This window comes from Rhinolophus ferrumequinum, chromosome 12, assembly GCF_004115265.2.
Source record: "Rhinolophus ferrumequinum isolate MPI-CBG mRhiFer1 chromosome 12, mRhiFer1_v1.p, whole genome shotgun sequence".
NCBI classification, from domain to species: domain Eukaryota; kingdom Metazoa; phylum Chordata; class Mammalia; order Chiroptera; family Rhinolophidae; genus Rhinolophus; species Rhinolophus ferrumequinum.
In genome coordinates, this window is record NC_046295.1 from 78,488,812 (window position 1) to 78,515,252 (window position 26,441).

General features: G+C 53.6%; 1 protein-coding gene across 1 annotated transcript in view; it reads left to right on the forward strand.

Annotated features, from left to right (window-relative positions):
* NCS1 (neuronal calcium sensor 1) overlaps nt 1-26,441 on the forward strand; it is a 48,413-nt gene that overhangs the window by 14,710 nt on the left and 7,262 nt on the right. The window contains exons 2-7 of the mRNA XM_033123350.1: nt 6,904-6,928; nt 17,887-18,025; nt 19,321-19,399; nt 20,707-20,795; nt 21,152-21,229; nt 23,161-23,277. Coding sequence (XP_032979241.1) covers nt 6,904-6,928; nt 17,887-18,025; nt 19,321-19,399; nt 20,707-20,795; nt 21,152-21,229; nt 23,161-23,259 — 509 coding nt within the window. The 3' untranslated portion in view covers nt 23,260-23,277. The remainder of the gene's footprint in view (nt 1-6,903; nt 6,929-17,886; nt 18,026-19,320; nt 19,400-20,706; nt 20,796-21,151; nt 21,230-23,160; nt 23,278-26,441) is intronic.

Genomic DNA, 26,441 nt, shown 5'->3' on the forward strand with positions numbered 1-26,441 from the left:
AATGGGGCGGGTGGAGGGCCGTCTGTCTCTCTTCTCACCCTGGCAGAGGCATTGAATGATAGTCCCAGCGGCAGTGACCATGGTACTCGTGGCGTCTGTGCATGTCTTGTGTTAGATCTTGTCTTCCTAGCAGCTGTGCCGGAGAGCTCCGTGTTACAGATGAGCCTGCCACCCCGTGCAAGGTCACCCAGTGCTCGTGCATCTGGGACCCGCCCTGGTTGTCTGGCCCAGAGCGCGCGCGGCCCAACCTCCTGGTCCCACAACGCCCCCTGTGGGTGTTCACGGGAGGCTCCCCGGGACACGTGGCCTGTGGGGCTCCTGGTCCTTGACTTGCTGCCTGCAGGTCACTTCTGGGGTGCGGGGGCTGGGAGGGCCTGGTGACCTCAGGAGTCTGCAGACAAGGGAAGCAGTGTGGCCAGGTGGGTAGCTTGGCATCCCCTGCCCCTCCCTGTACGCACAGTGCCACACGGCCTATTGGAAACCACCCAGCGGTGCTGTCTGAGCTCAGGGCTGTGATATATGGGTCTGTTGTAGCTGGGGGGCGGGGTGGGGGAGCCCGAGGCACCTGGAGCATTGGAGCGTGCAGGTGTCTGCTCACCCAGCCCTTGGCTGTGGCTGACCCCGTGGGCGGGTGGGTGGGAACCCTGTCCCCTCCTCCCCAACCCCCCCACATTTAACTCTTTTCCTTGTCCCCCCCAGTCTTCTGTGTGTGGCACTTCACAGTTAACACAGCCAGGTCTGCTGTGAGCAGGAGGAGGAGCCATTGCTCTTCCTTGCAGAGATAGGGAAACTGAGGCCCAGAGCGGGAAGTGACAGGTCCTGCAGCAAGAGAGTGGCAGACCCCTGGAATCGAGGGCTCATGAAACCACCATGCTCTGCTGCCTTCCTGACAGGGAACTGCGCCTCCTGGAGGTGGGGGGCAAGCGTCCAGGGGTGGAGGGTGCATCCTGGCTCGCCCAGGGGTCCCCTCCCTTCTCTGAAGAAGCGATGCTTAGAGGGAAGGTCCACGACCAAATTAGGGATGTTGACAGCTGCAGGGTGGGGAATAGATGGGAGGGAGGGATGGAGGTGAGAGGCTGGGAAGAGGCTGGTGCAGCTGGGGTGGAGTCTGGGGTGGGGTCAGACTGGGGGACTGCAGGCCAGCCCTGGACAGTGGGGGTGTTCTCGTGTTTTCAGGCAGCCAGGATGGGTGGGACTGCCTCGTAGGGCAGGAAGAGGGGTGTTCATGGGATGGGGACCCAGCAGGGGGCGGTCCAGGCTGGGGAGGGGGTCCCTTTGGGCCATGTGGAGTGGGAGGGGCCCCTGGGCCGCCTGAGAGGAGCATAGACAGCCCCTAGAGAGCACAGGAGGAGACTCGAGAGACCCAACGTTTGGAGGTTGAGCAAAGAAGAGGCCTGGGGTCTGGGGAGGAGCTGCCCGAGGGGAGAGCTGCCCCTGAAAGGTGGAACAGTCAGTGGTCCAGGTGTCCGGTCTCAGGGAGTCAGTGACGAGGTCCTGTTGGGGATCAGGCCCAAATGGTCCCCGTTGTCTCTGTTTGTGTTAATCAAACCCAAGACCCCCTTGGTACCTTCAGCTTGATGGAGGGTGAGGAGATGTGGGGACACTTGATGTAGCCTGTGTCCCTGGAGATGGAACCGGTGTGGGCTGGCCACAGGAGGGTGGCTGAAGAGGCCGGGAGTATTTGCCATCTGCCGTGGGTCCCTCGTGCTGCAATCGGCGCCTCTGTGGGGGCCGCCAGCCCTGCTGCGTTCTGTTCCCACCAGGTTTGAGTTGAGCTTCAATCAGGAGAGAGGTATTTTGCTTTAGGGAAATCAAAATCAGACTCAACATTTATCCTGGGCTCCAGGGACTGGCTCTGGATCGTTCCTGGCAGACGAGCTGCGTGGAAGGGAGGAGTGGGGAGTGGCCTCAGGAGTGCTGCTCTGGGGTGCACACTGTGGCGCAGCTGGGGGACATGAGCTGGTGTCAATGAGCCCAGGCTGGGCAGCGGGCAGGGGCTGGGCCCCCTCCCGACTCTGAGACCACAGCCGCCTCCCACTCTACTGTCCCTGGTTCTCAGGGAGTCCAGTGGGAGGGGAAGTGTAGTGGGCGCCCAGCCCCTCTCTCCTCCTAGCTCTGTGCCCACTCCAAGCTGGGAATTCTCTTTCCACCCCTCAGGAACTCCTCCCAATGGCTCTGCCGGGTAGGGATTTATACCCAATTCTTTAGGTGAGGACTCTGAGGCTCAGAGAGGTTAAGTAACTTGTTCAGAGTAACCCAGCCTACAAATGGCCAAAGAGGATGCCCACCATTCCAACCTTGTGGAATGAGGACCTTCCGCTAGAGAATGGTCCACATCCAGGGTTAAATCCTGGTTTCCTAACAAGCGTGGGCTCCCCTGGCCTGGAGGCAGGAGAGTGCTGGAGAAAGGCAGCTCGTTTTTAAAACTGGCCAGAGCCAGTTGTAATTGTGAAGGTAAGCATGTTGTGAGAAACGAGTTTTAGGATGTGTTCCAAGCCTGGTTACGTGGCTTGGTGACGATGAGAGGAACAAGGGTTTATTCTCTGCTTCCCGTGTGCAGGACACGGGGCTGGGCTCCGAGGGTGATGCTAAAACACGTCAGGAGAAGCCCCTCGGCCTCTGGGGCTGTGGCAGAGTCAGGGGGGATTCCTAGACAAGGAACCTCCCAGCTGGGAAGGGAAAGGTGCATAGGGGCACAGGGGATAGCAGGTACAAAGGTCTGGAGGCAGGGCCAATTAGAGGCGCTTGAGGGGGTCACGAGTTTGGGGTGCGGGCCGGGTAACGGGCTGCTTGCACTGGCGATGGTCTTCCTTCCTGCCACGCCCTGAATCCAAGAGCCACTTGGGTGGGCCGCTGTTAATTTCATACTTGGATGGGGGCTCCAGGAGAAGGGTGGTGGGACCTGGACAGAGAGTGTGAGCCCACGAATGTCACGCTGGTTATCTGGGCAGAAGGTGGAGGCACAGGGACCCCATGATTGTCTCCCATCCCTCTCCTTCCTCCCAGTGCCTGTGGTGGTCAGAGCTGCCCAGGTCAGGACCCTGGACAAGACCCCCGGCCCTTCAGGTGCTGGGGTGGGGCACACAGATTGAGGACACACCTTTCCCCCAACTTTTAATTTCAAACATTCCTCTCCCCACCCTCCACAACTTTGTATTTCAAACACTGCGGTAAGCACCTGTGTAGCCTTCATCTGGAATGGTCACCTGTCGACATTTTGCCACATTTGCTCCCTCTCTCTTTCTAAATATTGATAGACATATTTCTGCACCTCCCAAGAAGCGGCAGGCAGCCTGACCCTCACCCCTGAATAGCTGGGGGCACATCTCCAAGGAGAAAGGACTTTGTCCTTCATAACCTCCATGCTGTTAGCTCTCCTAAGAAAATCAACAGTGAGTCCCATCAGGGCACGTCGTCGCCAGCCCTCAGTGCCACTTCCCCAGCTGTCCCCAGACATCCCTTTAGCCGGATTAAATTCCAGATCCAGGACTCAGTCCAGGCATCACGAGTTACATTTGCTGCCTTGTCTCTTTAGTCTCTTTTTCCGGAACAATCCCCTGCCTCGTTTTACCTTTCATGGCCCTGGCTTACTGAAGCGTCCTGGCCAGTTGTCTTGTAGAATGTCCCACCGTCCGGACTTGTCTGATTCTGTCCTCAAGATTAAATTCAGGTGAAATCTTTTTGGCAGGAGAATTCCATGGGTACCGTCCCCTCACTGCATCCCACCAGGAGCACAGGATGTTGGGGTGTCACGATGGGAGGCCACGTTTGATCAAAGACAGTTATCTTTTAATAGTTATATTTTTATTGTGTTTAGAAAAGATATGAAGAGCACATGTCAGTGGTAATTCTGTGGGTATTAGACTGAAGCTAGATCACGCAAGTAAGTAAAAAGAAAGTGAGCTGATTTGAAGAAACATCCCGAGTGAGTCACCGGACAGATGAATAGAGACAACTTGAGAAGGGGGAGAGGGAATGGCTAAGCGTCTGGAGACCCAGCCAGAGTGGTGAGAACACGGCCTCGCTCGGTGTGGGGCAGACCTGGGCAGAGGTCCTTCCTGGCCTCCTTCTGGCTGTGGCCTTAGGTTCTTTCCTCAGGTGGCTTCCTTCCCCTGGCTCACTTCCTGCCCTAGACAGTGAGGGTCACACTTGTCACCTCCAGGTTGGGGTGAGAGCTGGTCAGCAGGCGGCTGGGATTTGGACGCCATCCTGTCTGACCCTGGTGGAGGGGCTGGGGGCAGATGGCCAGGCCCCCAGAGAGCTGCCTGCTGCCCACCCCCTTCCAATACCCCCCCAAGACTGCAGGCAGTGAAGCCAGGAAGAGCCGCTGGCCCTGGCATGGGGCCGGAGACCTGATGGCCTCCTCTGTTTCTGAAAGGTTAATTCGCTGCTGAAAGCATTGGTAGAGCTTGTCTCCCCAACCCCAGCTCACATCCCGTGGGGCTTGGCTGCCAGCTGATCACCCAGTGTTGTGTGGGGGACCTTTCTAATGAGGGAGGGGCAGCCAACCATGCCCCTCCCCCCACCTCCCATGGCTGCTGCATCCTGGGAGCTTGGTTGGGTGAAGGGGCACAGGGGAGCCTGGTGGCTGAGAGACCCTGAGGGAAGGCTGCTGGGAGACTGTGAGGGGGTTAGGGAAGAGTGGGGACTCTGAGCTGGGAGATTCTGGGGAAACCTCTGCCCCTGTGAGGCCCACTCTAAGGTCAACAGTGACCCTGCCACCCAAGCCCTTGTCACTCAGCTCCTGTTTATGTTACATGATGCCAAGGTCACCCAAGGTCATGAAGCTCATTGGCTGACTTAAAGTGTGAGGGTACCCAATTGGGCATCCATGCTGGGCTCTGGAGGCACTGCTCTGGTAGTGCCATTTCCTGGCAGGGTGACCTTGGGTGACTTCTGGCAAGTTAGCTGACCCATCTGAACATCAATGTCCTCATCAGGAAAAAGGGATCACACCTACCTATGGGATTTCTATGCAGGTGAAGAGCACCACACACCTTAATCTTCACAATGAGCCCATTCTACAGATGAGGAAACTGAGGCTCAGAGAGGGGACGTTCTTTGCCCAAGGACACACAGCTCATAAGCTGTGGAGCTGGCTCCAGAATTTGTACCCCTAAGCTCCTGACTGTGCTGTGATGGGTCTCTTGTGTCTCCAGATTCTGTCTTTGTGCCTCAGCCCTCTGGCCCCTCCCACCCTGCACTGCCAGGTGTGGGTGGCATATCCAGAGCAGGCCAGCCGTGGTTAGAGTAGGGACACCTTCCTTTTCCACTGCCGTGCCTGATCCCCTTCCCACCCTCTACTCTCTGCCAAAAGTCTCTTGGAAAATTACATTCTTTTGCACCAGGTCTGGCCATTCCAGTTAATCATCGTCTCCTTTCATTGCCGGGCTCTCCTTTTAGCAGCAGCCTGCTGGTGGATCGGCCTCTCCCTCAGTCTCTGATCAGGCTTGTGGGAGGGGAGTGCTGACAAGGAGGGGCCTGGTGGACACTTCTAGCCTGTCCCAGGGGTCTGACCACTGGCTTCCAGGCTGTGGGTCTGATGGCTGAGCCACAGACCTGAATTCAGACCCTCTCCCTACAACTTCATATCCTGCCCCTTTGTGCCTCAGTTTCCGCATTTGGAAACAGGACAGAATAATGCTGTCATCCCTCAGGGCTGTTGTCCGGGCAGCTGAGCCAAAGCACAGAGGCCCTGGGTGCCCTGGCACAGATCTGGGCTTGCTTGGGCACCTAGTACTTGGCACTTGTTACAAGCTTGCTTTGAGCAATTTTTGAAAAGGGCCTCAAGTCTGATCAGGTGCAAACACTTCAGGGACACCCCCTAGGATCTTCCTTCCCACTTCTCTGGGAAGGGATTCTGGTTCCTTTACTCACCTGACTTCACCTAACACCTGCTTTCCTGTTTGTTCGTTCATTCATTCATTCATTTGCTCATGCATTCATTCCACAAGCCTGTGTTGAGCACATCCCCGCCCCTTGCCGGGAATCAGGAGCTTTCTCACCTGTTTTGATTGAATTCCCAGGACAGCTCATGTGACAGGTGCTATTCCTATTATTCCCACTTTACAAATGAGGAAAATGGGGCACGGGGAGCTGGAGCTACTCTCCCCAGGTCACCCTCACAGAGAGTGAGTGTGGCATTGGAAGTGGTTAGGTCTTCTTGTTCAGTCATTTAGAGAGAACGTTGGTTTGGTTCCAACTTGAACCGATTCAGTACTTTTCAGAAAAATCTTTTTTTTTTTTGTTTGTTTCGTGGTTCAGTACAGGATGACTATTTGGGCCTGGCTAGAGGTTGAGCCGCTTTATTTGGCTCATTTCAGCTTTTGGTTCCCAGCTCTGTTCTTCTCTTGCCTGTGAAAGAACATGGGACTGACCACTGGGAGGGGCTAGAGAGACAGGTAAGGCGGGGAGGGTGCCAGGTGCCGTGGGGCTGAGAAGGGGGCTCAGCCTTTCTGCCGGCCCCACATGCAGGTGGGGCAGCCGAGTGCCTGGGGAAGCCAGTGCCTTCTCTGAGCCCCGGACCGTCCCCAGGACTGAGAGATGGGAAGAAGGTATCTTACATGTTGGACAGTCCTGCCTGCTCACTGCTGGACGGCAGGGAGAAGCCAGCCCCTGCGTGTAAGGCGCTGTTGTTGTCAGCCCTGCTCCCAGCAGTATAGTTGGCACTGGGAGGGGGTTGGCCAGGGCTGCCCTGTTGGGGTCGCCGAACACAGAGCTCCTGGCTGGGGCTGTTCACCTGGGGGCGGGGTGCCCTTGTCAGAGTTGGACAGTGCCCTGACATGGACAGGCAGGCCATGGGGCGAGGTGGGGAAGGCAGGAAGGAGGCTCCCCAGTCAGTGTTCGCCCATCCCTGGGACACCTCCATGAACTAAAAGGCTGCTTTTCTGTTTTCTCTTTTAGTTACCGAGAAGGAAGTCCAGCAGTGGTGAGTAGCTGCTTTCCCCCAAAATGTTGGTGGGGAGGGGGTGGCGTGTTGGCCTTGTGCTGATGGGACAGCTGACCCGCTGCCCAGGACGGCCTCTGAGAGTGGCTCATCCTCAAACCAGTCCGAGCAGCCTTTGTTTTCAAATTCCTTTGCTCAGTATGGGCTGCTGTAGACCCAAATCAACTGGGTGGGGAGTTGGGGCGGGGGGTGCCTTGCGTGGCATCTCTAAGGACCACCAGGCCCTGAAGGGTTAAATTCCAGGCCCTGCTCACCAAAGGGAGGGGTTTGGACCAGAAACAAATACAGAGGCAAGGTCCCAGGCCTGGCTTTGTCACTACATCATCCAGTGGCCTTGAGAAGTCTCTTCCCCTCTCTGGGGCTTAGGCGCCCCTTCTATAAAGTAATCAATTAGACTGGATCAGGGATGGAAAATAGCCCTCTTGGACAGCTCTAATCAGTCTGTAGTGGCTGCTTGGAGTGACATGCCATGAAGGATTCTGAGGCTGCATGTCATGGAACAAATGGAAAGTAGCAGTGAGGGATTAGTAACATCTGTGATGGATTAGTGATGCCTGCGCTGGGCCAGGAGAGGGGAGGTACGTATTGTCTGTCACTGGAACGTACAGCAGACAGGGTGAAGCTGAGCTCGGGGGTGCAGTTAGGGAAGCGAGGAGGTTAGTTCGCTGAGCTTGGAGACCTTCTAGTAAAGTTTGGTGTTTTAGAAATGGACTCTAGAGCCCTGGCTTTGCCTTTCTTACCTGAGTGATCTCACGTGATCCAACTCTTCTGAGCCTCAGTTTCCCCATGTGTCGGACAGGAATGATGACACACTGGGGAGACATTGCCTGTACAGGTCATTGCACAGCACCCAAGAGATGACCGCCATTGCCAGTGGTCTTCCGTTAACTGTTCACATGGGAACCTGAGGCCTGGAGATATGTCCTCCTCTTCTGTTTTGCCGTCACAGTCACCTGGCCCCTCATGGCATTTCCTCGACGAGGCCTCTGAGCCCCGGGAGGTGTAGGACCTGTCCACACCTGGGCTTTCCCCTGCAGTGGCAGGAGGCCACGGGGCCAGGTGGGCTCCAGAGTCAGGGTGCTGGGCTTAAGTCCCGACTCCCCACAGCCTGGCTGAGTGACCGTGGACACGTTACTGGACTTCTCGGTGCCTCAGTTTCCCCATCTGGAAAGCGAGGGTAATAATAGTCAAACTCTAATGGAATATTGTGAGGAATAAATGAGTTCATGTGTATAAAATATGTGGAACAGAGCCTAATGATTTTTCCTTTGTTGGTGTTGTTAAAAGAACAACAACACATATCCTCATCAGTACAACCCATGGAGCAATCCTGAGATGGAGGGCCCCTTCCTTATTACCGTGTTTCCCCAAAAATAAGACCTAGCCAGGCCATCAGCTCTACTGTGTCTTTTGGAGCAAAAATTAATATAAGACCTGGTATTATATTATATTATATTATATTATATTATATTATATTATATTATATTATATTATGCCAGGTCTTATGTAAGACCTGGTATTATATTATGTTATGTTATATTATATTATACCCGGTATTATATTATATTATTTCATGTCACGTCATATTATATTATATTAAAGACCCGGTCTTATATTAATCTTTGCTCCAAAAGACACATTAGAGCTGATGGCCCGGTTAGGTCTTATTTTCGGGGAAACACAGCATGTAGATAGGGAAACTGAGACCCAGACAGGTGGAGTGCCTTTCATTAGCTCATCAAGGTGACATTGGAGCTACAACTTGGATGAGGACTGGGCCATGGAAGGGAGTGTTCCAGGCACAGGGACCGAGGACAGAGGCTCAGCGGTGGGCACAGACTTGGTGTGTTTGAGGAACAACAGGGACGCCAAGGGGCCAGGGCTGTGGGAGCAGTTGTTGAGGCTCCCACAAAACCAGGGCCCTAGGCCTCGTGACACCCAGTCCTTGCTGTAGGGGAACTCTCTCCAAAGAGCTTATAAAGAAAAGAAATGATCTTTTCTTTGCCAGAAGTTCTGTGGACCTTAAGTAAATGTCCTTTGGTTCATTTTGGTGGTACCTTCAAGGCTAGGAGGTCGTTAAACCAATGACTTTCTCTGGTCAGCCCACCACCCACCTCACTGTTGGATTCTAGAAGGGCTACATCCCTCAGGGAGAAGCTGGATCTGGGATGGTTCCACAATGACACTCTTGCCACCATTTTCCCCACCTGTGCCTATGGCAGACATTGGTAATGGATCACAGATTATGGCGCTCTGGATCATTCTCCTTCAGTGCTCTCAGCGGCTAGTGCATTTGTTGCTAATATACAACATGGACCCATTTGTTATCCTTCGATTGGTTCACCAGGACTGTACCACAAGCCTGCTAGGTCAGAGGCCAGATCCATGCACCCCACCATCCCCTTGTCCTTTGCACAGGAGACAAATGGGATGACCGTCTGCCTCCCAAATGCCCTGGCCCATTTTCAGAGGATCCTTTCCCACCAGTCTCCAGCCAGTGCCCCTTCATGTTCTAACCTGCTCTCAAGGCCCCCGACAGCTGGGGAATGCACGATGTCTGCCCTCCCATGGGAAAACTCAGGGTTCTTGAGCCCAGCCTGTCATGGCGGCAAACAATTTAGGACCAAACTGTCTGGGGCAGAGGTGGGGAAACAGTAGGGAGGGCCATGCAGAGAGCAGCAGCTGCAGTGGACAGAATTGTCCTGTCCCAACTACTAAGTGCCCAAGGGGGTCAGCCAGGGAAGCGGCTTCAACTTCCTTGTGTGTGTGTGAGTGTGTGTGTTTTCTTTCTTTCTCCCTCTCTCTCATAAAGCCGCTTTGTGGCTTTCCACTGCACTGAGAAGAAAGCTCCAACCCACTGCCTGGCCCTCAGGGCTCCCTGAGGTCTCCGACCTCACCTTCTCCGCTTCTCCCTGGGCACCTACCACAGTGGTATTCCTGACCCACGCCAAACTCATTCCGACCTCAGAGTCTCCATCCTTGCTGTTCCCTTTGCTGTTCCCTCTGTGCCCAGATCGTGGCATCTCCACTTTCCATGTCACCGCTTCAGAGAGGTCTGCAATCACCACCCTGCTGCCATTTCTCCAGCACAGTCAGGATAGTCTTGCTTTGTGCCAACTTTTAGTAGCTACACAGAAGGGGAACCAAGACCCAGCCTCTTATGTGACTATGATTTATCTTGGGACACACAGCGAGCAGAAGCAGAGCTGGGACTAAAACACAGGTCTCAGTGCTGGTTGGGACCCAGGTTTGCCGGGAGAGCCCAGCCCCAGGTTGTCAGGAGCTCAGGCCAGGTCACAGCACCAACTGGACACTCACCTCGCACCAGGCTTCTCGCTGGAGACCACACGGCATTGTCTCCGCTGTTCCCAGCCCTAGGCTGCTGTTGCAGTTGTCTGCGTTTAGCAGACGGAGGAGGCTGTAGGCTTAGAGATGGGGGCCAGTGTCAGGTCCGCAGCCAGCCTGGGACCCCGCCCGCCCGACCCCTGGCTCTTGACCATCTCAATCCCCACCCTGAGCCCGAGTTACAGCAGTGGAAGATCAGGACCCACAATGGGGGCTGATTAGCAGCAGGTCCCAGGCCCCCAGCGGGAACTGTGAAGATCGGAATCACCTGGAGGATGAAGAGAACGGGACCCTGAGTGGAAGCCACAGAGCACACGCGGGACCCCCAGCACAATTCTATGATGAAACATTGCAGCGGCAGTCGTGGGTGTTGGGTGGCGATACCATCGTGGGCTGTGGGTACTTTTTTTCCTACTTATATTTTCTATCTTCCAATTTTTCTGTAATGCTGTTATTACTTTTATAGCAACCAGATAACCTGGTAGTATTGTTACAAAAATAGTGAGTGGAGGCAGGAGGACTCCTGCAGCCGCCTCCACAGGGCCAGCTGTCAGTCCTGGACCATCCTCCGTGGAGGCAGCCGTGGGTAAGGAAGCAGCCACTCCGTAACGTCCACGGGTGTCTCCTGTGGGCCGGGCACTGTGCTAAGACTTAGAACAAGGCTGCCAGGGAAGTCTAGAGGCAGCCCCCGTTTTACAGATGAAGAAACTGAGGCCCCGAGGGGCACGGACACATGTCCCAGTCACACAGCTCTGTGTGTGTGTGTGTGTGTGTGTGTGTGTGTGTGTGTGTGTGCTGGGGGGAGTCCGAGTCCAGCTTATTCCTCCTCTCTGGCCCAGGCTCTGCCTCTGGGAAACCCCACAAAGCTGAAGGCAGGGGAGTAAGGGGGCGGGGAGAGGAGAAAGGAGGCAGCATCGTCTTCCTGGATGTGTTTGAAACCCTCCTCCAGGATCGTCTGAAGTCAGATCTCCAGGGAGCTCTGGTGGGAACGCCACGGAAAGGGAGCTGTTCGCAAAGATAATAGAACAATTCCAAAGCCGGGCTGAGGCAGTCCCAGCCGCATTTGGCTGATGGTAGCTGGCGGTGAAGCTTTCTTATTTATCCATCTATCTATTTAGTGCCCACCTTTTACACTGCGGGGAGCACTGAGGAAAATTGGCATGGAAAGCGACGCAAGCTTGCTGCAAGCTGGGTCTCAGAGGAGAGAGTTCTGTGGGAACCGAGGGCAGTGAATTCCGCGAAGTCTAGCAGGCTGGGACCTTTGGGGAACCGAGGGTGAGGAGCTGAGCCAGAATTGGACCCAGGTGTCAGGGCGAGCATTCGTTCATTCGTTCATTCATTCATTTATTCATTTACTGTCATTCATTTGTTCATTCACTCATTTATTCATTTGTTGGTTTGTTAGTTCAGTAAATTTTTACTGAGCACCTACTATGTGCCAGGCCAGTGCCAGGTACTGGGAGCAGCAGGGATTGAGGAACATGAGGTACCTGGAATTTGTTGGGGGACACAGGTTGGCACAGTGGGGGCGAAAGGGAGCTGGGAGGCCCACAGGGAGGAAGCCCAGTGTCGAGTCGGGAGTGTTTCTTAAGTGGCATTCAGCCTTCAGTGTTTTTGTAAAATGACAGATTTCTTCTTCCCTTCCCTTTTTAAGAAGCGTAAGAATGCAGTTGTCAAGTCCAGGGTTTTCTTTTCTCGTTTCCACTCTGTCGCAGACAGCCAGTCCCCAAACACAATCAGCCATATCAAAAGCCCGTGTCCATGTGCTGGAAATCATGGGCGCTGCTCCTGGGCTGTGCCCATGCCCCAGGCTCAGTTCCGTAGCTTCTCCAATTGCCCGAGGGCTCTCTGGTCCCCAGAGAGTTAAGACCCCTGCTCTTGAACAGGTTGTGTGAGGGATGGCTGCCCTATCAATGCCTCAGACTGCGGGGTTAGGTGGCAGACCCCCGGAAAGCCTCCCTGTGTACCAGGAGGTCAGGTTTTATGAAGGACTTCCTGGGGCCAGAGCTGGGCCTCCGGATGGTGAGCTGGAGCGCCCTCCTTGGACAGCTGGCAGGACACGGTGGCGGGGGCGGGCTGTCCGTGGCGTCTGGGGCTCCAGCACGTGGGGGAGGGTAGGTGTGCAGGACACCCTTTGTTGTCCACAGTACCGCTGCCATTTGTCAAGGCCCATTCAGGCCTGAAAGGCAGGTGCTGTGTCGGTTCCCACCTCACAGAGGAGGAAACTGAGGCTCGGAATGTGGAGTCACCTGCCCAGGGTCCCACACAGGTCAGGCATGGTGCTGGGATCAAGCCAGGTGTGATTCAGAAGCTTGAGCCCTTCTATTTCAGGTTTTTAATCTTTAAAAAATTACCCCCCTTTTTCACATTGCAGAATTCCTGCACGCTCAGTGCAGCCAGTGAAACAGTAAGCAGGGAGGTTGAAGATGAGAATAAAAACAACAATAAGAATGAGATCCCTTCCCCGCTCCTTTCTACTGCTCACTTGAAGTACTTGTCTGAAGTGGGTGCCCTCCTGGGTGGCTTGTCACAGTGGAGCCCGTGTGGTGGACACCAGGGCCATTTGTCCTCTGTGGTGCCTGGAGATTCTGGGGCTGGCCCCCGAGACCCCACCCTGAAATCCTGACCGTGCTGATCACCCCAGGTTACCAGTTAGCAGTGCGAATTGTGGTAACAGGATTCTTTTTGTGCCTTTGCCCCGCTCCCGGGCCCGACTTGTGCCAGCGACAATGTTAGGACTACTGTCACGTGCACCTTGGGTCTAGAATTAAGCTGCACGGGCTGCGAAAGCAGGCTCACCAGGGCTTCGGGCCTCGGCGACTCTGGGCCGCCACAGAGACGGGAGGATGCTGCAGCCCGGCCCTCTTTCCCCATCCGGCACCCAGCACAGAGGTGGTGGCAGGGGCTCCAGTTCTGGCCACCGCATTTGCGAGCTGTGTGACTCTGTTTGACTTTTACTGAGCACCTACTACGTGCTGTGCGCAGTGGTGGGCCCTGCAGGCTCAGGGCTGAACTGGGAGACGTGGTCTCCGCCTCGATGGACCATACGTACACTCACCGATCCATCGTCACACAGGTCATGCCAGTCATTCTCCAGGCATAGCTGTACGAGGCACCGCCAAGGCCCAGTCCGGGGACATGGTGCTGTGGGTGTGTGTACTGGAGCGTGACTTGCTCTGGGGGGACCGGGGTCTTCTCTAAGGGAGGTGCTCTGGGGCCAGGAACGAAAGGGTAAGCAGGAGTCAGCTGGGTGAGAAGGAGGGAAAGAGTGGGTCGAGCAGAAGAAATAGCCGTGTGAGGGCGCTGAGCCAGGAGGGGACTTAACCGTCCTCAGCCTCAGTTTCCCCATCTGTACAATGGGCATAGTAGTCCTTGCCTCCTGGGCTTGTTGGGACAATTTGGTGAAATCATGCCTGCAAAGCACATAGCCCCTGCCCGGCTCTCAGCAGGTCCCTCACAGTAGCTGTTATTCAGAATCACAGACCACTGGAAAGGCAGACACCTGGGGTAGACAACCCCCTCCCTGCCCAAGTTTGTGGGGGTCCCCAGAGACCACCTAGTCCAGTGGTTCTCAACTGGAGTGGTTCTGCCCCCAGCGGATATTTGGCAATGTCTGGAGACACTTTTGGTTGTCACAAATTGGGGGAGCGGTGGTACGGGCATCTAGCAGGTGGAGGCTGGGGTGCTGCTAAACACCCTGCAATGTACAGGTCAGCCCCCCACCCCCCAAGAACCACCCAGGCCCAAATGTCAATGGTGCTGGGTGGAGGGACCCTGATCTAGTCTAAACCACTTATTTTACCAGCTGGGAAATTGAGGGACATTCTGGGTCCCTCTCACAGCAAGACAGGCAGGGCCAGGACTGGAGCACAAGCCTTGTCTCCTGGGCGCATCCGTGGCGGCAGCAAGTCTGAAGAGAGAGGGAGGGGCCGGCGGGAGGACAGGGAGGGGGTCCGGGCCTGTTGGAACCTGAGGCCTGGCGGGGGTGGGGATGCAGTCACATCTCAGTCGTCCTGGGGAAGAAATTTCCGGGTGTGAACTTCATTAGGAGGCAGTAGCTCTCTCAGGTGCCCGAAGTAGGGTGTGTGTCTGGTGTGGGGTGTCCCGACTCAGCCAGCCAGTGGCGGATGGGTTACACCTCAGGAACGGACTGCTCGAGGCATGAAATCCTGGCCTCCGAGCTGTGATGACTTGCAGGGCAAATTAGGGGCCCTGAGGCCCTGGGGTGTCTGGGACAGCTCAGACCTCCCCCCTCTGCTCCAGTGAGGCGGGTGCCCCCCACCTACTGATGATGAACAGTGGGCTACGCAATGTTTGGGAGCAGGTGCATTACGCATGTACTGACGCCAGGACAGTGCAGCCGGCTCCCAGAGGGGCAGGCGAGGAGCGGGGAGCCTGGGAGGCCAGAGCCCTGAGCCTGAGCCCTGTTTCTGCAGCTAATTTGCTGCGTGACCTTGGGCCAGTCTCTCTGCCTCTTCAATCCATGGAGGGGGCAGCACATCGGTGGTTGCCTAATCGTCTGCAGGGAGCTCTCAGTTCTGGCCGGGGTCCCTGGGGCTCAGGAAGAAGACATAGCACATCTGGACTCATGCTCTCTCTGTTCCTGCCTGGAAGTTTGTTCGTTCGTTCATTCGTTCGTTCATTCATTCATTCATTCATTCAGCGACCTGGACAAACATTTACTCAGCCTCTGTTATATGCCAGACCCGATGCCAGACCCCGGGGCACCATGGAGTCAGGGAGCTCACATGTAGGTGGGGGACACAGCCTGGAAGTAAACGTGATACAGAATGGGTCTGTACTGTGCTGGGGACGTCCAAGGGCGGTGGGAGTGAGGAGCCATGCGACCTCTGGGCGGCCTGGGACGCGGCGGACGAGTGGATTAGCCCGACACAGAGCAGGAGATGTATTTTGCAGGCACAGGGACCTGCAGGTACAAAGGTCTGGAGGTTAGACATGGCATGGCAAGTTCTAGAAAGTGTGGCTTGTTGTGAGCTCTGGGGGCAGTTGTCAAGAGGTTGGTGGGCCAAGCCCTAATGGGCATTGCCCAGTGGGGTGGGCTTCCCGGGGCCCCTGCTAATGACATTGAAGGGCACTGGGTCCCACAGTGCCAGTGACAGACTCGGCAGGGCTAACCAGACAGGCCCCCCCCAAGGCTCCCCCTGGGCCTGCCTCCCTGCACCTGCACCCCCCCACTAGTGCTGCAGGGCCCCCACTGCCAGCCCACCGCAGCTGCTCCCAGTGCTGACAGCTCCCGCTGATGCTGAGTGCACGACAGACGGCCCCTGTGAGCCGCCCGCAGGGATGGTCCAGGAGAAGCCTTTTGGGCACCTTTTGTTTCCTCTTTACTGCTTTCAATAATCTTTTAGAATCATCAGTCACACACATTCATAGTGGAGAAAGGAGCTCTGGGGAGCACGGAGGAATAATGGCCCTATCCTGGCATCCAGGGCCGTCTGCTGACTGTGGAGAGTGCCCCCACATGGATCCACCAAATCCCGGTGCCAGGCATGTCCCGCCCTCCTGCCCAGGGACCCGTCCTGGCCTGGACGCCTGGGGTCACGGACCAGGTCTTGTCTCAGAAGCCCTCCTTCCCTTGGCTCTGTCCTGGCCCAGCTGTGAAGATTTGAGCCGTAGGCACGTAGCTGGGAAGAAGGCTTTAAAGGCAGGACCTGGAGGGGGCCTGCTGTGGGAGGGGCACCTGACCTGTGCCTCGTGCCTTCATGTGTGAAATGGGATCCCTGCACCCACTACACAGGGCTGAGGTGGCAACTGCATGAGAAACCATCCAGAGGCTTCGCTCAGTGCCTGCCAAGGGGCTGTTGTCACTTGGCTGTTTGTCACAAAGGCCCAGACAGAGGGTGAGATCAGCCCGTGACTCTGGTTACCGAGCCAGGACCCGCCTGCCTGGGCTCTGGCTCCTCAAGGTGCCTGGCATGGGGGAGGGCGAAGAGGGGCGCACAGGCCTGGCCTGTTTCATGACCTCAGGTTGGCTGTGGGCACTGTCAGGACAGCGGTGTGACCCCAAGAAGGAAGTCCCACACCCCACTCCATCTTCTCCTCTCCTCCCAGCCTCTCCCTCACTCTGGCACCCCTCAGCCCTAAGGATCAGCTGACATGTTAGCAAGGGTCTTGTTTGCTTTTTGACACCTGACCTCCATCGTTTAGGCTGCAGAATCCCTGAGGTTCCGTCCTTTGGTGCCCTGCATGTCCCTTTGGGTCCTCGTGCATCCAGCACCCATCCCAGGTTCCTAGATTGTTCTCTCATGGATGGGGAGTGGTGGCTTCCCCATACCTTCCTCTGTCTGTGGACCCCAGCCATGGCACCACCGGCAATGTTAGGCGCAATACTCCCAGAATCCTCGCACGCGAGACGGGAGAGTGGAATCTTCTCATGGGTCTCTGTTAGAGCAGAGGATGGTGGGACAGGTAGGACAGTCTTCAGCGATCCAGTGTCTCTGAGCATCACGGCTCTTCATCTTCAATCCTCCTGTGGGCTCAGCTCCCGTGTGGGCTGTGGGAACTTGCAAATCTTCCCCCTCTGAGCCTCAGTTTCTTCATCCTTACAGTGGGCTTCATTGTAGTACCTAGCTGTTAGGTATTATTCCAGTAGAGTGAGGTTTGCAAAGTTCCCAGCACAGAGTGGCCCAGGGAGGTGACAACTGTCGCTGGTAACAGCTGATCCTTCTCTCTGGTTTCCTTTGTGCTGGGGGTCGTCCTCAGAGGAATGTACGTCCCAGTTGGAGATGCTAAGCAACTTGCAAATTGGTTTAAAACAACACACTTAAGTTCCTAACATTCAAGATCCTGCTATTGGTCGTTCTTTATCTCCAGTCTGTGCCCAGTACACTACATGTACCATCTGACTCGATCCCAACTAGTGATAATTGTCCCTCTTTATAAATGAGGAGACTGAGGCTCAGAGAGCTGAGGCCACTTGCCCGAGGTTGCACAGCTAGGAAATGGCAGAGCCAGGGTCTGAGCTGCAAAGCCATGCGGCTGTCAGCTGGGTATCTGGAGGGTCCCAGTGCTGGACACCGGGAATACAGGGTGGAAAAGTCCATTTGGAACCAACCAGGGTCCTTCCAAGTTCACTGCACTGCCCCAGTATCTGTTTACACAGTTCTTGAGAACAGAGGCATATTGGGGGTGCAGGCATGTGGGAGGAGAGCCAGCTGCCGGCCCCAGATGGCAGCTCAGTGGAGAAGGTGGGGGAGGCGAAAGTGCTTTGTGTGAGAGTGAGGACCCGGGGCCGTTGTTGGGGTGCGTTTTGTTTCAGCCCCTCTGTGTGGAGCCTGGGGCCACGTGGCCATGTGTTCTGTGCACAGTGTCGGGGTTCATTCTCATGCGACTCCAACCCCCTTGTACAGATGAGGCTCAGAGAGGTACCGTCACCTGCCGCAGGTCCCACAGCTACCGAGAGGCAGAGGTGGGATGGGCCCAAGCCTGTGATGGCCAGGTTTGCGCCCAGACCCCCATGTGGCACTGTCTCTTTGGACAGCGATTCACAGCCTTCAGGGGGCTGGGCAGGAGCTCCTGGCAGGCGGGTGGTATGGCCTCTCGTTTACCCTCCCTCCCCTGGTCTGCCACTTCAGGTACAAAGGCTTCATCAAGGACTGCCCCAGCGGGCAGCTGGATGCGGCCGGCTTCCAGAAGATCTACAAGCAATTCTTCCCATTTGGAGACCCCACCAAGTTCGCCACGTTCGTTTTCAACGTCTTTGACGAAAACAAGGTGAGCTGGAGATTGACAAGGGCTGCGCCGGCCCAGAGCCCCGCCCTCCTGCAGCAGCCTGCTCAGCTCCTGCCGGCACCCGCTGCGTCTCCACACCCACTCTTTCCTGCTGATGTTCCCTCCTGCAGAAGGAACACACACACGTGTGCACACGCACATGCACACATTACAGACATGCAAGTGTGTGCACACATATACCAGGCACATGCACACAGTGCACACGTAGGCACACACATACACAAAGACACACACAGTGCACACGAACGCACGTGTGCATGCAATGCACATGCTCACACATGCATGACACACATATGCACCACACACGTTTACTCACGCGTATGTATGCCTTGACCGTTTTCTTACAAGCACCAGATGCAAATTCTGATTATAATGGGATTTATGACCATAACCAGCATGTACTGAACATTTGTTGTGTAGTAAGCCCTCTGTGTGGCTTACTTTTAGTGAGGCCTTTCAACCACCTGTGGGCTATGTCCTTTTAATATCCCCATTTTTCAGAGGAGGAAACTGAGGTTCTGAGAATCAGACAATATGGGATCTTTTGGGCCTGGCTTCTTTCACTGAGCATCACGTATCAAGCCTTCCCCGTGTTGCCGCGTGTGTCCCCTCCTAGTGATGGCCACACCAACAGCTGGCCTGTGGGCGTCCGTAGTCCTCCGGACTCTGTCCCACGCCAGCATTTTCCTGGCTCCCTTGTGTTCACGGTGGATTTACTGTAACTTGTCTCCATACTCCCTGCTCTTGGGCCCTCAGGTTGTTTCTGTTCTGTCCTGGCCTGGCTTTCTCCCCAGGTACCCCCAGGCTCACAGTTCCACTGCCTGGCCCTGGGGAGAGTTCTGCCCTCTCCGAGCCTTAGTTTCCTTGTTTGCAAAACAGAGTTAAACAGTCTAGAGCCCTGTGCTCTTTAAGAGCCGCTGAGCCTGTGCTTCTAGGTCAAGGTGAAAAGGGATTGCTCGGCGGCTCTGGCCCAGAGAGGGAGCATGTGTGTTGTGGTGCCTTCTGGCGCTTTCTCCCATCAGATGTGGCGCAGGGAGCTCGCTTTAGCCTCACCCCTTCTTCCCCGCTCCTGCCCCACCTGTCCCATTTCTAACCCTACTCCCTTCCCTTGTCCCCTTCCTGGTCCTGTCCCTCATCCCTTCACTCCTGCCCTTTCCGCTTGGGTGTCTGTCTGCCCTGGTAACTATCTGCTGCTCCCCACTACCACCTGCCCAGGATTTGACCTGATCAGGTGGCCTGGTGCTGATGGATGTCCCCCCACCCCTCTCTCCTGCCAGGACGGGAGGATTGAGTTCTCTGAGTTCATCCAGGCACTGTCGGTGACCTCGAGGGGAACCCTGGATGAGAAGCTACGGTGTAAGTCCTGTCCCCTGGGGGGCAGCTGCTGGGTGGTTCCAGGCCAGAGGGAGGCCACAGAACTGGGCCAGGCCATCTGTCCAGGACTGAGAGAGTGGCACAGACGTCTGTGTGCCTTTCCGGGTCAGAGGAGGGTTCCTGGAGGTGGCCATGCAGGAGGAACACGGCTTCCCTAGGTGGGGTAGACTGATGGGACAGGAGCAAAGGGGACGTCCAGCAGGTGTGGACATGGGACCACTGGCAGAGCAGCTGGGAGTGAAAAGACCCATATCCAGGGTTGGGTCACTAGTCAGGAGGCCACTGTTTTGACGACTGACCTCTTTCATTCACTTATTCACTCGTTCACCCAATAGATATTGACCAAACATGGCCACATGTCAGTGCTGGGCAAAAAGCCAGGAGTCCTTGGGGGAATCAGGTACCTGCTCTCATGGCTGTCTAGCATGGGGACATTTTACAAAATCCTATGAAAGTGCAACTGAGACAGGAAGAAGGAGGGAGGTGTGAGCTGACAGGAGAGGAACCGACCCTGGAATGAGTCAGGAGAGAGCTGGCCGGAGTAGGAAGGTGAGAAGAGGGTTCCCGGCAGGGGAACAGCATGTGCGAGGCCCTGAGGAGGGCTGGACGAGAGAAGCTACAGAGGGGAGGCCGTGTAGGCCAGTGCCTGCACGAAAGGGAAGCTGGGGAGAAGATGAAGACAGTTGGGCCAGAGCTCATATTTTCTAAGTTGACCATAGGGATACGGTGTAACTGTGGAAAGGGAGGCAGATGCTGGAGCATGGGACCAGACACTGGAATTCCTCCTGGGCCAGAATCCTCCTTCTCTCAACTCCAGCCTGTGAGGCCTCAGCTCTCACCAATGCCCTCTCCTTTTTACTTTTAGTTTCTTTTTTTCATAACCCTAGTTGAAATGGTGCGTGCACGCCCATCCCTGTCTGTCCTCTTGTACACACCGTGTTTCCCTGAAAATAAGATCGGGTCTCATTTTGAGTTTTGCTCCAAAAGACGCATTAGGGCATATTTTCAGGGGATGTCTTATTTTTTTCATGTACAACAATCTGCATTTATTCCAATGCAGTCTTGTCATCTTCTTCTGGAACATCGTTATAAGATACTAAATGCATCTGTCTGGCTGACGATCTTAACTGGGGCTTAGTTTCGGGGAAACACGGTATCTGTTGACCCGATTGATCAGTGATGGGCTGTCGGTTCTGAGTGCGTATTGAGGTACAGAAGGCAGGAGGGGAGTGGCAGAGCCTCCCCCGCCCTGGGCTCAGGCTGACTCCACCCTGGCTGCTTGATTACAGGGGCCTTCAAGCTCTATGACTTGGATAACGATGGCTACATCACCAGGAACGAGATGCTGGATATTGTGGACGCTATTTACCAGATGGTGGTGAGAGGCCTGGGTCCTATGGGGTGGGGGTGGCAGGAGCGGCATCCAATTTAGTGACCCAGCCTGGCTGGGAGGAACCACCCCCGCGCAGCCGCTCTCCTTCCTGGGCTGAGAGTTGGTCAGGTGAGGGTCACTGCTTGGGGTCATTCTGCACATTTCCATCTTGGGAGGCCGGTGGGGCCTGGGGTGATTGTGGGGCTGGGGTGGGTGGATGTTCCAGAGCAGAGTGGCACAGATTGTGAGGCGTTGGGAGGGAGAGGCAGTCTCCATCTGGAACCAGCCCAGACCTGGGGGACAAATTTTTGGCCACAAACCAAAGCCAGGAGCCCAGCCCCCACCTTGTCTGTCCCCGGCAGGGGAACACCGTGGAGCTTCCGGAGGAGGAGAACACCCCTGAGAAGAGGGTGGACCGGATCTTTGCCATGATGGACAAGGTGAGACTGGGGGTGAGGCTGTGCCGTAACCAGGGAGGTGAGGTGTGGGGGCCAGGCCCTGGGTCCTAGCAGGCGGGGCGAGGAGACCCCTCCCCATAGGCGTCACTGATTACCTGTGGGCCTGGCTCAGGCAGGCAGCGCAGCCTGGTGAGATGTCCACGGGTCCAGTCGGCAGCCGTTCCCATCGCACATCCAGAGTTTTAAGTAAGTTTGCCCGACACTTTTATCAACTAAGATTCTTAACCTTTTTTATTTTTTGCCATGGACCCCCTTGGCATTATTCTCAGAATAATGGTTTTAAGTGTATCAATTAAATCCATAGGGTGACAAAGGAAGCTAATTATTTTGGAATACAGCTATCAAAATGCTTTTTCAAAAGAATTTGTGGTGGAGTATTATGGGAGCCTCTTTATGAACACATTAAAAAATAAGACGTAACACTGGGTGTAACCACTCCGTGTTTTCTGAGCATTGATCTGTGGATGTGATGTATGCAGCAGCCGTGATGTGTTATGAGAGTACCCATGGTCCCCATGGTTGACAAGGTCACGGGCACTGATGGTTCGTTGGGGATTATCACCTTGTTCATCAGAAGGAAAAGCTAAATTTCAGTTAGAGGTTAGTGAAAAGGAAGACATCATTTTTCCCCAAGTTCACAAACCTCCTGAATTCTACACAGACCCCAGGTTAAGAAATCCTTTGTATCAAAAAAAAAATTTTTTTTAACCTGAAACAACTTTATTTTAAGTAAAAGAATACAAATTACAGTGCCATCGGGCTGAGTATTATGTTCTGGCTGATACAAGCACTGACCCTGAAAGCTTTGAGCCTGAGGCTGCACTTCCTTAATTAAAAACGGGAGATATCAGAGGGGTGGTAAAGGCATGTGGGCTCAGACAGCCCTGGTCTCTTGGTAAAAAACAGAAGATGTGTCCACACAGTGTGGGGCACAGGCCTCGCTTCCCCACAGGGTGGTTCGATGTAATTTAGTGCCACGGCCATTCACTCCTTATTTTATGTTCCCGGATTCATACCTTCCTTATTTTGGGAAACCAACCCCACCCTGGAGTCAGACTGGGTGTGAATACTGGCTTCCCCAGTTACCAGTCTTGGGGCCCTGACTGAGCCTCAGTTTCCTCACCGGTAAAATGGGGATAAGAGCAGCACTTCTTCTTTGGGTGGCTGTGAGATCCTGTGAGCTTAGTACGTGCACTTAGCAGGTGGGCGTGTATGGTGGACGAGCCAGGAGGATGGCCGGCTGTGCTAGTTGGGCCCCTTGTCATGCTTCCCCGCTGGGTGCTGGAGGTGGATGGGTAGTGCCCAAGGCCTTTTTCTTTGGCTCTCACAGGTCTCCTGGAGAGATGCTCCAGGGGACGGGATTCTGGCCCAGACCACCCTTCCCCCAAGAGACCCAATAAAGTCCCTTTGTGTGAACTCTGCCTACCTCCTCCCAGGTCTGCCAGGGTCCAGTGTAGACTGCTCCAGGAGCCATTTAAATGCCCTTCCAAAAGTGACCCCAGAGAAATGCATTAGGCTCTTAGCCCTTGGGATTAACCCCCACTGAGGGGATTAGTAGCAGTGATAACAATAACTCCGGATTTATAGGGCGCCTCCAGGTTGCAGAGCACTTTGCATAGCTTGGTCTCATAGAGTGCTTACCGCAGTGCCCTGAGGAAGCCATGCAAATTATCTCCAGTCCCCACATGAGGAAACGGGCCCAGAGAGGGGGGCCACATGCCCCGGTCACCCAGCCAGGAAGTGCCCGGCCCATCTCCTGCCTGATTCTTCCTACCTAGTGAGCTGCATTGCCTCCCCCTGACCTAACTTTGGAAGTTCTCTTGGGACCAGCCCCGGGCCAGGGTCCAGGCCAGAGGCCCCTGTCCGAGGAGGTGGTTGTCCCTCCACTTTAAGCCACCTCTCTCTGCTTACAGAATGCTGACGGGAAGCTGACACTGCAGGAGTTCCAGGAGGGGTCCAAGGCAGACCCTTCCATCGTGCAGGCGCTGTCCCTCTACGACGGGCTGGTATAGTCCAGACCTAGAGATGGGGTGAGTCAAGGGGGACTTGGGGTCTGGAGTGGGGGGATGGAGGAAACCCAGCCACAGGACACCTAGGGTTGGCAGATAAGTACCTATCCAACTTGGAGTCTGCCCAGTGGGGGGCATAGCGGTTGCGGGGAGGCTTAGGTCCCTCTTTGAGGCAGGGCCTTCAAATCAGCCAGAGCCCCTGTACTTGTGTCATTTGGTATTCCCAGATTCAGCCTGCGAGTTTGCTTGAAAAGAAGTTTCCCTGGATAGAAAACAGTTTAAAAAAAAAAGAAAATCACAATTCTCAGGCACCAGGGGCCTGGGAAAGCAGAGGTTCCTCTTCCCTTCTCTGAGTGGCCAAAGACCTGAGCTCCTGGCTCACTGAATCAGTAGCTCACCTGTGGCTTCTTTTTTTATCCAGTCGGATTTGCTGTACGTGCAGCATGGTGGCGTGCCCCCAGAGGCCTGTGCTACTGGTGGAGATCTGGCTGCCTTTTTCCTTTCTTGTCCTCCCCTCCTTCTATTCTGCCTCTCCTTGTTAATGTTCTCTGTGTTGGCTGCGAGGGAAAGGCGTGAATGACCCCGTCCCCTCCAAGGTCCTATCCAGCCATAAGCACTCTGTGCATGTCTTCTGGTGGACAGATGGTGCATTCTGCTGGCATTCGCCTGAGAGTAGAATTACTGTGACATAGAATATGTGTCCATTCAGCTTTAGTAGATCTGACCAAAAGCTTCCAAAGTGCCCGGGCTGTTTCAGACTCCCACTGGTGGTGCATGAGAGTTCCAGTTGCTCCACGTCCTTGTCAACACTGGATAGTCTCCATCTTTTCAATTTTAGCCATTTTGGTAGGTATGTCATGATCCCATGTTGGCCTTTGAAGTTGCATTTCTCTAATGAGCATGAAAGCTGGGCACTGACGTGCATCATCCACTTTGATATCTCCATCAGTGACGTGCTAGATCAGTTGTCTATTGCTGCATCCGGTGGTACCTTGAAACAGCAGCGGAAAAGAACAAACATCAGGGCTCAGCTCAGCTGGGCGCCTTCGCGCTAGGTCTCTCAGAAGGCTGCAGTCAAGCAGGGGGATCCATCATCCCAGTTTGCCCAGGACTGTCCCAGATTTAGCGCTGAAAGTCCCCTGTCCTGGGAAACCCCTCAGTCTTAGGTAAACTGGGATAATCACCCGCTGTTGGCCAGGGCTGCAGGTTCATGTGAAGGCTTGGCTCGGGGTACCCACTTCCATGCTCTCTCAGCTGGTTTGGCAGCTTCAATCCCTTGCCACGTGGCTTCTACATGGGGCTGGTGAGCTTTTCAGGACATGGAGAGAGAGAGAACCCGAAATGAAAGCCACAGTCTTTTTTAACCTAATCTTGGAGGCCATGTCCATCATTTCTGTTTCAAGAATGCTTTGACTACTTTAGGCTATCTGCATTTTTATATAAATTTTAGAGTCAACTTATACATTTCTACACACGTACACATGCTGGGATTTTGATTGGGAATGAATTTTGAATCTACAGTTTAATTTGGGGAAGAACTGGCATCTGTATAATGTTGAGTGCTGCAATCCATGAAGGTGGTATATATCTCTCTATTTAGGTCTTATAATTTTTTCTCTATAACATTGTAATGCTTTCAGCCAAAAGATCTTTCATATCTTCTGATAGATTTATTCCTACGTATTCGATATTTTTGATGGTATTATAAACGGTAGTTGTAAAATTATATTTTTCATTTATTTCTGGCTTATAGAAATTCAGTTGGTTTTTGTTTATTGATTATATATATTCATGATCCTGCTAAATTCATTTATTAAATCTCAGAGTCCGCCTTAGATTCTTTTGGATTGTCTACATTTTATTTCTTCCTTTCCTGTCCTTCTGCCGTTTGTTTCTTGTTCCTGATTCCTTCCACGGGTTGGGCCTCGCCAGTGCAATGTCACATAAGAGTAGTGAATGTGAACATTCTCGAATGTTTCCCTTTTGGTCTTGGAAGAAAGCTTTCAATAATTTACCATTAGTTAGGATGTTTGCAATCGGTGTTTGTATATAGATTTTATCAGATTTAGATGGTTTCCTTTTCTAGTTTGCTAGGACTTATTTGTTTTAAAAAACCATGAATGGTGTTGAATTTCATCAATTTTTTCCTACATCTGTCAAAATGCTCATATGATTTTTCTCCCCTTTTTGTTGATAATGTGATAAATTACACTGATTTTTGAATGCCAAGCCACCCTTGCATTCCTACAGTAAACTTCACTTTGCCACGATACATTATCCTTTTCATGTATCATCAGATTTGATTTGCTAATATTTTATTTAGGAGACCTACACTCTATTGAAACTTCCATTATTATTTTACACAATGAATCCTTTTTCACTGAAAGGACATTAGAAAATATGTCTAAAAAAGAAAACCTTAATAAAAAGTTTATTTTAAAAAAACCTTCATGTATAATGCAAATATAACCTGTGAACACTTGCGTCCAGAGCGATTCAAAAAGAATTGAACAATTACAAAAACCGAACGCTCAGTAACTAGGTCACATAGGAACATATAATCATACCAATTTGTAAAGGAACAATCACAGGTATTTCTATGTATAATCTTGGAAACACTTAGTATGCAGCTCTGAGTCCCACAGTGCATACTGATCCATTGTCTAATTTTTCCGAGTCCCCTTTTGTGAATTACTACCCATAGTCTCGTTGGCAACTGTCCTATGATACACTGCTTCCTTTCCTCCAGGCTGTGTGAAAAAGTGACACAAACATGGGTTCTTGACGTGTCCACCCCCAAAAAAAAGTTGTACAGTGTAATCAATTTACTTAAAGTGTGGAATTATTTTTGAATCACCCTATTTTTTCTCAGTTTTCTGTGTGTGTGTGTAATTATTTTTTTCTCAGCAACAATGAGTTCATAACCATATATTGTTGGCTTTTCTTTTAAATGAACAACTTACGTATAGGAAACATTTGTTTTTTTCTTTTGGAGACTCAACGCAGAGAAAAGATATTTTTAGTGTGTTTTACCCTAGCTGGCTTAAAGTTCGCATCTTGTGGGGCCTGCACTGGCTTTCCTTGTCACAATTTGTGAAGACATATATCTTACCCTTACCAGCAACATGTCGACCAAGAAGGTGTCACTTTATTTCCATGACAAGCTTTTTGGAGTGACAAGATCC